This window comes from Ranitomeya variabilis, chromosome 2 (assembly GCF_051348905.1).
Source record: "Ranitomeya variabilis isolate aRanVar5 chromosome 2, aRanVar5.hap1, whole genome shotgun sequence".
Lineage (NCBI taxonomy): Eukaryota > Metazoa > Chordata > Amphibia > Anura > Dendrobatidae > Ranitomeya > Ranitomeya variabilis.
In genome coordinates, this window is record NC_135233.1 from 870014587 (window position 1) to 870026725 (window position 12139).

At 43.1% G+C, this 12139-nt stretch overlaps 1 protein-coding gene across 4 annotated transcripts in view; it reads right to left on the reverse strand.

Annotated features, from left to right (window-relative positions):
* The window catches only part of FGF12 (fibroblast growth factor 12), a 628397-nt gene that overhangs the window by 202091 nt on the left and 414167 nt on the right, over positions 1–12139 (reverse strand). For all 4 annotated transcript variants that reach the window (XM_077290309.1, XM_077290311.1, XM_077290310.1 and 1 more), the window contains 2 exons: positions 11948–12058; positions 4810–4913 (listed from right to left, as the gene is read on the reverse strand). In XM_077290309.1, the coding sequence (XP_077146424.1) occupies positions 4810–4913; positions 11948–12058 (215 nt within the window). The remainder of the gene's footprint in view (positions 1–4809; positions 4914–11947; positions 12059–12139) is intronic.

Consider the following 12139-nt stretch of genomic DNA (forward strand, 5'->3'; position numbering starts at 1 on the left):
GTCGTGTTTGGAGACCCCCTGATGTACCTAAACAGTGGAAACCCCCCAATTCTAACTCCAACACACCCCTAACCCTAATCTCAACACGATCCATAATCCTAATCACAACCCTAACGATAATCACAACCCTAACCCCAAAACAGCCCTAATCTCAACCCTAACCATAACCCTAATCAAAACCCTAAATCCAACACACCCCTAACCCTAATCTCAACCCTAACCTCAAACCTAACCCTAATCCCAATACACCCCTAATCCTAATCCCAACCCTAACCTTAACCCTAATCCCAACCCTAACCCTAATCCCAAACGTAACCCTAATCCCAACCCTAATCCCAAACGTAACCCTAATCCCAACCCTAATCCCAAACGTAACCCTAATACCAACCCTAATCCAAACCCTAACCCTAATCCCAACTCTAACCCTAACTTTAGCCCCAACCCTAACCCTAACTTTAGCCCCAACCCTAACCCTAACCCTAATTTTAGCCCTAACCCTAACTTTAGCCCCAACCCTAACCCTAAATTTAACCCTAACCCTAGCCCTAACTTTAGCCCCAACCCTAACCCTAAGGCTACTTTCACACTTGCGTTGTGTGGCATCCGTCGCAATCCGTCGTTTTGGACAAAAAACGGATCCTGCAAATGTGCCCACAGGATGCCTTTTTTGCCCATAGACTTGTATTACCGACGGATGGCCACATGTCGCATCCATCGTGCACTGGATCCGTTGTGTTTTGGCGGACCGTCGTCACAAAAAAAGTTCAATGTAACCTTTTTTTTTGTACGTCGCGTCCGCCATTTCCACGCATGCGTGGCCGTAACTCTGCCCCCTCCTCCCCAGGACATAGACTAGGCAGCGGATGTGTTGAAAAACTGCATCCGCTGCCCACGTTGTGCACAATTTTCACAATGTGCGTCGGGACGTCGGGCCAACGCATTGCGACCGCCCCGTACCGACGCAAGTGTGAAAGAAGCCTAAGGCTACTTTCACACTAGCGTCGTACTTGGCCCATCGCAGTGTGTTGGGCCGACGTACCGACGCTAGCGTTGTAATCGCCGCACAACGGGTGCAGCGGATGCTGTTTTTTCAACGCATCCGCTGCCCCATTGTGAGGTGCGGGGAGGCGGGGGCGGAGTTCCGGCCACGCATGCGCGGTCGGAAATGGCGGACACGTCGCACAAAAAAAGTTACATGTAGTGTTCTTTTGTGCTGACGGTCCGCCAAAGCACGACGCATCCGTCGCACGACGGATGCGACGTGTGGCAATCCGTCGCAATGTGTCGCTAATGCAAGTCAATGGAGAAAAAACGCATCGTGCAAGCACTTTTGCAGGATGCGTTTTTTTTTACAACCCTAAATTTAGCCCCAACCCTAACCCTAAATTTAGCCCCAACCCTAACCCTAGCCATAACCCTAGCCCTAACCCTAATTTTAGCCCCAACTCGTTTCTCCTGCCGGCCGGCAGATGGCGGGCGCACTGCGCATGCGCCCGCCATTTTCTTTCCCGAGGAAGAAGCCGGCCGGCAAGAGGAGACGCAGGAGGACCCAGGGACACCGGGTGAGTATGATAGGGTCCCCGAATCCCCCTATTTCTCTGTCCTCTGATGTGCAATCACATCAGAGGACAGAGAATTACAGATCGCTTTTTTTTTTTTTTTTGCGGTCGCCGGTAAACAGGGGTCGGTAAAAACCGACCCCGATCATGTTCTTTGGGGTCTCGGCTACCCCCGGCAGCCGAGACCCCAAAGATCTTCCGGGTGCCGGGCGCACTGCGCATGCACCCGCCATTTTTTCCCGGAAAAAAGATGGCGGCGCCCATCGGGAGCCACGAGGAGCACCGGGGGAGATAGGTGAGTATTGGGGGGCTATTGGGGGCCATCGGGGACACTATTTCTCTGTCCTCCGATGTGCGATCACCTCGGAGGACAGAGAAATTAAATGGCAAATCGCGTTTTTTTTTTTTTGTTGTTGCGACCGCCGGTAAACGGTTAATTACCGGCGATCGCAACTCGGGGGTCGGTAAAAACCCCCCGAATCATGTTCTCTGGGGTCTCGGCTACCCTCGGCAACCGAGACCCCAAAGAAAATCTGACTCTGGGGGGCGCTATTCACTTTTTCCACAGCGCCGTTAATTAACGGCGCTGTGGTTTAAGTACCCTTAGCGGCCGCCGTTAAAAGGCGTATCGGCGGTCGTTAAGGGGTTAAGTCTTAACGAGCAACTGTCAATAATTTTTGTATACAATCAATAGTAAAAGTGAGAAGAAGAAACCCCGCAATATATTTTCTGAGAGAAATCTGATTCTTTCCGGGAGTAAGATTTCTGGTTAAGAATGCCACCGCTCATCATAAATTCCGATGAATCTGGGCCTTTTTGTCTAACTTTTTCTTAAAGAACAACTTCTTGTTATACCCTTCGCTTGGCCCCCAATAACATAATAAAGCTTATACTCCTCTCCATTTCTCCCGGGGCTCCCGTGCTGTTGTTGTGACATGGGCGCCCAAATAGCACTGGCGTCACTGTCCCCGCCTCCGGACAATTCGAACAGGAAGAGGAAGTCTGGTCAGCTGCAGCAAAGACTTCCTCTTCATATTAGATTTCTCCAAAGGCGGAGACAGTTACGCCAGCGGTGATTGGGCGCCGATGTTACGTGTCATAAGACCGAACGAGAGCCCCGAAGAGAGTGAGTACTAACACCGCGGGAATGGAGCTGGCACGACAGCTGAGTATAAGCTTTATTATTTTATCGGGGCCAAAGATTCTGATCAAGAAACGGTTGTCCTCGTAGTGGACAACCCCTTTAAGTCCAACTTTAACAGAAGCATGCAGAGAAATATCTGCTTAGCTCAGGACAGTGGATTGTAAAGCTGCATTTGTTTTAACAAAAAAGAAAAAGCGGTAACGATTGTCAACCGCCTAGTTATGAGTCAACACGTTGGGGATATGCCCAATTATTATACAGGTATTTCACTTTTATCAAATAAATGTTATTCTTCACACAGGTGTTCAACTCATTCCTGTGTGTCCATCTCATGAGCAGGACGGGATTTTTCTTTTACTGGAAGTAACCAATGAAGTTTCCTATTGAATGACAGCAGGAAGGAGTGAAGACAAAGTGTATTGTATAGAAAAAGTTTCATTATAAAAAGAAAGACATTAATTGGCAAAAACTGCAAGTAACTTGGTAGTAAGCACAAGCCATATGCGACTGAAGACTGGGACACTAATATTTAATCGGTCTTAGGCTAGAGTCAGAGGAACATAAAGTCTCTCATCCGAGAGAATTGGGTGAATTATGCAAACCCCACTCTGATCAAAGTTTGATCACAATGTGATGTGAAGATGAAGAAAAAAACATCTTATTCTGTCAGTCCATGGAAATCCGACTGCACTCGGATGTCATCCGAGTGCACACCGATAGTTCCCAAGGACTTTCTAACTTGCATGGTGAGTGCGATCCAAATATCGGATTAAATGCAGTGATTTTACATCTGGACCGGCACTGTCAGAGGACATGTCAGACATGTGCATGGCCCCATAGACTAACATGGGGATGATTATTACGGTTGTCTGTAGCAGCACTTGCATTACTCTCACAACAGACTTGATTATCATTTAAGAATTCATTTCCATTTCAGCAACTATAGTATATCCCCTTAGGGACAGAGCCAAATTTTGGAAATCTGACCAGTGTAATTTTATGTGGCAATAAATCTGGAACGCTTCAACAAATCCCAGTGATTTTGAGATTGTTTTGTCGTGACACATTATACTTCATGATAATGGTAAATTTAGGTCAATATGTTTTGTGCTTATTTATAAAAAAATATCAGAAATTTGAGAAAAATGTTAAAATAATAGCAATTTTCAAAATTTGAATGATTATTACCCTTTAATCAGATAGTCATACCACAGCAAAACATTAATAAATAACATTTCCCACATGTCGGCTTTATATCAGCACCATTTCTAAAATGTTATTTTATTTTCTTAGCATATTAGGAGGTTTAAAAATGTAGCAGTAATTTTTAATTTTTTTCAAGGAAATTTACAAAATTTATTTTTTTAGGGGCCTATCCAGGTTTGAAGTGATTTAGAGGTCCCATATATTGGGAAAAACCCCAAAAGTGATACCATTTTAAAAACAGCACCCCTGACATATTGAAAACTGCAGTCAAGCAGTTTATTAACCCTTCAGATGCTTTTCAGGAATTAATGCAAAGTGACATGACAGAAATGAAAATGTGTATTTTTACCACCTAAACGCCGCTAACCTCTGAACAGATTACTACAGCCGTCAGACTCTAAGGCCGCTATTTGGTTGTGAATTGCCATGGCAAACATCAGGACCACACAATCATGATCTGAGGGCACCAATTGGGATAAAGAGGAAGCCCCCACACTCTGTTAACCATTTATATGAGGTAGGTATATTGACAGCAGCATCTAAGGGGTTAAACAGATATGGACGGTGCAAACACTGATCGTGGCTGATGCAGCAAGTTGTCAGCTGTAGTGTACAGCCGGCAGCTGCTGGATTGTCCCCTGTATAGGAATGCTATTCCCTTATATCTCAGGTCAGTTAAAAGACATATTGGCAGTCATTAAGGGGATATACAACATATGATCTCCATCTGCTTCTACTCTACACATAGAAGCAGACACAGAATTATTATATTTCATTCTACAGAATCTCATTGCCATTTATTATATATATTCTATGTAATTCCCTGCTTTCAACATTCATCATTTAGGAGCTTTCTTTACAATATTCTGCAGAGAGAAGATGAGGGACCATGAGACTTACTGAGCTGTAGAGAAAGCCTTCACCGTTCATCGCCACGTAGAGTCCTGCCTTCACTCCTTGGATTGCAACCACCCGGAGACCCACAGGAATTAGATTGAAGAGGGCTGAAGTGAAAATAAAATGATCTATCAGAGAAAACCCTCAATCTGCGGTTCATGTAATAATCTAATTAGCATTTATAATGCAGGTTAAGAGCAGAAATTCTGTGAGTCTGTATTCATTAATGCGGTGTATGCAGATTATCCTTAAAGAATATCAGCAAGAAAAGGTAAAAACATATAAACACCCATCAGTATTAAATGCGGTTACCAGAATGTAACTCCTTACAGACATATGATGCACAGTAGGGTGTTTCATTTTGTATGGTAAAAATTAAAATGTCAAATTTTTGCAGACTTTGCTTACGCCCCGTGTCTCACTAATGTAAAAAGTATATATGCCAATTTTCAAAATGATCGAACTATGTTTAGAGGTTGCACACTTTTATCAGTTTAATAAAAACACGCAAAAAAAACTGATTTTCAATGTTAAGTATTTTTTATTAGAAATTCAAACAATTAAAAACTTAGAATAATAGTGACAATAAACAGTAACATTGATAGGCAGTATCATACGTATTATTCTTTTGTTCGCTTGGTGACGGCTTTTCTATGATACTCGACAACTCTTAAAGGGAACCTGTCACCACGTTTTTGGAAGATGGGATAAAAATAGCGTTAAATAGGGGCAGAGGTGGGCGTTACATTAGTGTGTGTGTTATGCGTTTATTACCCACCTAAGTTGCCGAAATAACTTTGCAAAGTCTCCGTTTTCGCCTGTCAATCAGGCTGGTCAGGTCACATGGGCGTGGTGTCTTCACCCAGATTTGGCGTAGTTTTCCGTTGGTGGCGTAGTGGTGTGCGCATGCCCAAAGTCCGGAATCCTCTTCCAGGGGATTTAAAATAGCGCGGTGTTCGTTATTGCATTGGTGATCGGTGGGCGCGGCCATCTTCCTTTGGCCGCGCGTGCGCAGAAGCGGCGCTCTGCTGGCCGCGGCTTCAGGAAAATGGCCGCGGGATGCCGCGCGTGCGCAGATGGATATCGCGGCGGCCATTTTCCTGAAGCCGCGGCCAGCAGAGCGCCGCTTCTGCGCACGCGCGGCCAAAGGAAGATGGCCGCGCCCACCGATCACCAATGCAATAACGAACACCGCGCTATTTTAAATCCCCTGGAAGAGGATTCCGGACTTTGGGCATGCGCACACCACTACGCCACCAACGGAAAACTACGCCAAATCTGGGGGAAGACAACGCCCATGCGACCTGACCAGCCTGATTGACAGGCGAAAACGGAGACTTTGCAAAGTTATTTCGGCAACTTAGGTGGGTAATAAACGCATAACACACACACTAATGTAACGCCCACCTCTGCCACTATTTAACGCTATTTTTATCCCATCTTCCAAAAACGTGGTGACAGGTTCCCTTTAACAAGAACTGTCTCTGCTGTTCATCTCTGATTGAATTATTAAACTTCTTTATCAGAGCAATGCCCCTTTCTGTGGTGTCATTCACCAACTTAAGAGCATTGGTGAAGCTTCTTAGTGTATCACTGCAATATTCTTCTACGTCGTGGATCCCAAAATTCAATTCAAAGAATGTCTTTGTTTTACTTGGAACAAAATCGCTGCGGTCTTTTCCTTCAAACACTAGTTTTTTACCTTCCAACTGTTTCAGCTCCTTTTTCTTTGCAGGCCTCATTCTTAAATTTTCAAACATCTTATCCTTCTCAGCTTGACTGATACGTTCATCCAAAAATGCCAATCCTATGTTAGTTTCTGACAGATACCAAATATGTCTCTTAGCCACTGTGAGGGCACTTTCTCTGACATCTTTATCTGGATAATATTGCAAAAGCTGTAGCATCTCCAAATCATTCTTTGGAGCCCATCGGCTTACAACTGCCTCGTGCCAAAAGTGGACATATATTAGACAGACAAAACGCACTACTTTTCTTATTCCTTTGAATTCGGTGTTACAAATATGCAATTGTTTAGTGAATAGCACAATTTTGAGTACACATATGGCCTTTGCCATCCACCTTGCTTCAGTCAGAGCCCCTGGAACCCTAAATTCGAAATAGTTTTCATCCCAGCCTCCAAGATATAGAAATGATAGTTCTAATAGCTCTTTGTAATCTTCTCTTGGATGACTGCCATCTTGCAAGACATTGTTGAGGTAGTCCACTATTTTCACACGTTGTTCTTCTAGAAAACCTTGAATGGGATTTTCTTCATCTAACATCGTGGAATAGGACTTCTTATCAACTGAATTCCACTGATTTTGGAACTTTCGGAAAATCTGGATGTCAGGACAACTTGATGGGATGTTACAACAGTTACCAAACAATCGTTTCAAGATTAATTTGTGGGTGTGGTGGCGGCAAGCCAACCACAACAATGGTCTCCCAAATTCAGTTTCAATTCTGATACATGCTCCTTGGATCATTCCTGTATTAGATGCAGTTGTATCGAAAGATATACCAATGATACGGTCACGTAGCGCGAATCGGTACACCTCCTGAATAACAACTTCAGCCATTAGCTCACCAGTACCTTTCTGGGCAACAGGTACGCCAAGCAAATGTTCAAAATCTTTTCCAGTTTCAAGAACAGCAGCTCTATCTTCTAGAGTTTTGACACTACCTCAGGCAACAATTCACTATCCCAATGTAAGATTAAATGAAGAGGATTTTCAAACGGTGACTTTTCCATGTTCTCAGCCATTTGTCTTCTGTTAATCGCCCGAGCTCGGAAAACGGTAGATGGAGGTATGGAAATGCATGAAACATCGTGACCAAGGCTTTTTGCAGTTGCAATAAATGAAGTACTTGCTTGTCGAATGGAGAGTTGTTCTCGATCCCATGTAGCCGTGAGTGTGTGATCAAGAGGTTTTATTCTACGAGCTGCACAAGATTTTTTCACTGGTGGTGCAAAAAATTTGTCCTCTTCGTGAATTGATGATGATGGAGATGAGACTGAGTGTTCCACTGTTCATTTTGGCGATTTCTTTATAATGTTTCTCCTTGTATGCCTCCTTTTTTTCTGCATTTATTTTCTTCTTTTTAATTTGTGAGGCAAGAACCTTATCTACACCACTCATTGATAAACTCATATAATCCTCTCTTTGTGACATAAGGAATGCTTTATCGTCTTCTAGTACGCTATTCATGGAGATCACATTTTGCCTGGCAATATCAAATAGCTCAACAAGATCACCTTTCCAAATCTGCCGCTTCATATTTACTTTGTCAATGTTTCTTGATTTCTCTTTACCCAGATGTTGATATTCCTTGTATAACTTCTGTATACGAGTTCGGATATTCTCCTCTGTCATGACAGGGATACTTGCTTTCTTCCACACTTCCTTTAGTTTAATACTTGTGGATTTAGCAGCACACGAGAGTGTTTCTTTCATTTCCTTGTGATGGTAAATAAAAACTAAAAGCACGTGTTCCTTGGAAGGGAGTTGAGCTCCCAAAAATTCACGACCAGGCACCTTTTCAAGTAACCAAATTCCCTTTCTAGTACTCTTTTTCAGTTAAACTACCCGCAAAACATAATAGAAACACAACATACACATTTAGTGTGATGTCGATGATACATTTTCATGAATTTCGGTACTTTCAGATAAAAGTGATCTAAGTGTGCAACCTCTAAATATTAATTGATTTCGCTAAACATTTTTACATGGATCTTTTAGATTACTTAGACCAAGGATTCAAGCAAAGTCATATGAAAATCATAACTTCGGAAAAATGAAACACCCTAATGCACAGTCACGTCATATTTCGCCTCCCTGACACATCTTTCCGAGCAGATGATGGCTGTGATATTGAGCCATCATCTACCGAAACAGCTGTCTGTGGATGGATACCATGTTTTGGCATAGGTGGTTTTCCTTTATTGGATGCTGCCCTTCCCGTGGTTGTTCCTTCCCGGTGAAAGACCTGGCTATTCATTGCTTGCGTTGAGAAACACGTGATGGTGTCTCCGCAACTTTTCTACATGCATTTGCATATTTCCCATAAGGGATGGGGGCAGTGTTCTGGATCATTGCGTTGAGAAACACGTGATGGTGTCTCCGCGGTGTTGGATGTTTTGATCTCCCTGAGGTCATTCACCCTTATGTTTATAGTCTTTTCACCAGGCACTGCTCCTAATAGCCAGTTTCCTACTCCACACTGATGAGGGGCAAATACCCCGAAACAGCTGTCTGTGGATGGATACCATGTTTTGGCATAGGTGGTTTTCCTTTATTGGATGCTGCCCTTCCCGTGGTTGCTCCTTCCCGGTGAAAGACCTGGCTATTCATTGCTTGCGTTGACAAACACGTGATGGTGTCTCCGCAGCTTTTCTACATGCATTTCGCCTCCCTGACACATCTTTCCGAGCAGATGATGGCTGTGATATTGAGCCATCATCTACCTCTAACTGCCGTGCGTGGAGCAGAGCTCCATCCGAGGCTTTTAACTAGTTAAATACTGCTATCAATCTCTGACTATGGCATTTAGGGGTTGAGTCATTCCATGTACCCATCAGCGCCTCTGTGATGCTATCACAGGATGCCAATGAGTTGCCATGACAACTGGGGGTCTGCTGGAAATCACTGTGCCTGTCATGACGGTTCTCCTGTGACCGCCAGCTTCTGTAGAAGACAGCGATTCATGCTATGTACATCAGTACTGCAATATTGCTGTATATAGCATGGCAATAGGATGATCATAGGTTCTAGTCCCCTAAGGGAACTAACAGATACAATGAAAGATAAATAGAAAAAAAATACAATAATGAAAATCACCTCCCTATTGCCCCATTAAAAAAGAAAGAAATACACATACATGGTGTTGTTGTGTCTGTAAAAGTGCAATCTATTGGAATAAAAAAAATTCATCAGGTTGGTAAGTGACATAATGAGCAAAAAATAAAAAAAACACAGAATTAAATTTTTTTTTGCCACCAGAACACAAATAAAATGAAATAAAAGGTGATCAAAACTGAGCTTCACAGGAGGACCTGCAAAGAAGCCACGGCGCTTTCCGCAGACCCCTGGTGCCATGGCAACTCATTCCTACCCATTTTGAAGGATGAGAATGTGCGGTCAATGGACGCAAGAGCCTTAAATACTGCTGTCAGATATTAACAGCAGCATTTTAAGGTAATCTGTCTGATTTTTACTATATTATCTGAGAGCAGCATAAAGTAGGGGTGGAGACCCTGATTCCAGCAATCCGTCATTTGCCAACCAGACAATTGTTGTAAACACTTGAGATTCAAGGTATTTTTCTAAGCCAAGGAAAAAAAGGCAAAAAATTACTGTGTGAAGGTAGCCTTACATGAGAACAAGGCCACGTTCACACTAGCAGTATTTGGTCAGTATTTCACCTCAGCGTTTGTAAGCCAAACCAGGAGTGGGTGATAAATCCAGAAGTGGTGACGTGTTTCTATTATACTTTCCCTCTGACTGTTCCACTCCTGATTTCAGCTTTCAAATACCGAGGAAAAAACTCACCGAATACTCAACGTGTGAACGTGGCCCTAAACTGCTGACTTTTCAGTGGATTTAAAGTGACCCTCCTGTTAGATAATATTTAACACTATCTGGGGAATGTTCTACCATCTTTTATCCACCAATTCCCAGTTTGCTTCCCCCAAGGTGACCACGACTCTTCTGAGACAACACCTTACAGCAGTAGCCTTAGACACTCCGCCACTGCTCCGCGTGCATCATGTTATGTGGACAGCACTGTGGCCACATTGGGAGAACGCAGAAGGAAGTCGAGTAGCAGCAGAAGCGTGCACAAGGAGGGTCCTGGACCAGGTGACTTTCTTCAAGAAGTGCTTCCAATACATTTTTTATTTGCTAACCTTTCTAAATCCGAGTGTTGTGTAATACTAAATCTTCCTCATTTTCCAGCTCCGCTCCGGTCCTCTTATCACTCCTGAGGAAAATTACGACCATGATTTTATAGGGTAAGGCTGTGATTTCCAGCTCACACACAGACCCCAGTGTGACCCGGCTGGTCGGAATTTCAACCAGGTGAGAAGATGAAGATGACCGAAGAGCAGCTGGAAACCGAGGAACATTTCGTGGTAAGTAACTGAAGACACTCACACTACATTACCGTTTCTGGCAATAGTGATGAGCGACCGTGCTCGGATGAGACGTTATCCGAGCATGCTCTGGTGCTAACCGAATGTCTTTGGCATACTCGAATAATATGTTCTAGACCCCCGGCTGTTTGTTAGGCAATCACCGCATGTGTTACGGTTGTCTAACAGCCACAAGACATGCAGCCGCGAGGTCTCAAATATAATATTCGAGCACGCCAAAGACACTCGGTTAGAACTTGAGCATGCTCATATAACACCTTATCTGAGCACGTTTGCTCATCACTATTTAGCAATTAAAAAAATTCTTGAGAGTACTTCTATAAGCTTTCCTTAGATAATACTACACTCTTCAGTCAAACCAGAGGGTTGCTTTATTCATCTGCATTTCAGCAGCTTAGTACAGATAAGGCAAGCTTCATGTCTTACAGTCCCCAGCAAGACTACAATCTGCTGCAGTTGTGTGATATACATATTTAATCAAGGGCTCTCACGAGGGAGAAGAAACTTAAAATGGATTTAAATTTATATATATATATATATATATATATATATATATATATATATACACACACACACACACACACGTATACACACACGCACGTAAGCATTAGTATCTGCACATACATGGAAGCATAAGAATCCGTAACAGTGTAGTATTTATTAGGTTCTTTTTGTAATAAGATGTAATGTAACTGCATGGGTCTTCATAGGTACAGTACTTTAGCAATAACATTATATCAGCGTTTTATTACACCATATAAAACTATGAATTTCTGTTGCTTAACAAGCTGACAATACAACATTCATTCACTAAATTCAAAGCAATACATCACTTTGTTCTAGCAGTGAAAAGGTTAATGCTGCAGTGAACAGCTGTTCTGTAAAAAAAAATAAAAAATTGGTTTTGTGCAAACAAAGTCCCTGATAGGAAACTCAACAGGCATTATCCATGATTTAGAAGTGAAATAAAAGGGTGATTTTCCTTACTGTAGTCGCTGTTTTCGTCCTTAGTGCCATCAATGCTGCCATCTGGGTGCATCTGCAGGAAGTAGCCCTGCTGGCTGAATAACCTTGTCACAATTCCTTTCAGCTGGGGTTCTGTAAAATAAATGCCATCAATACAACACTTAGAACTGTGCTCAGTGATTGTGCATGGGACAGAGTGCTTAGTCACCAGGA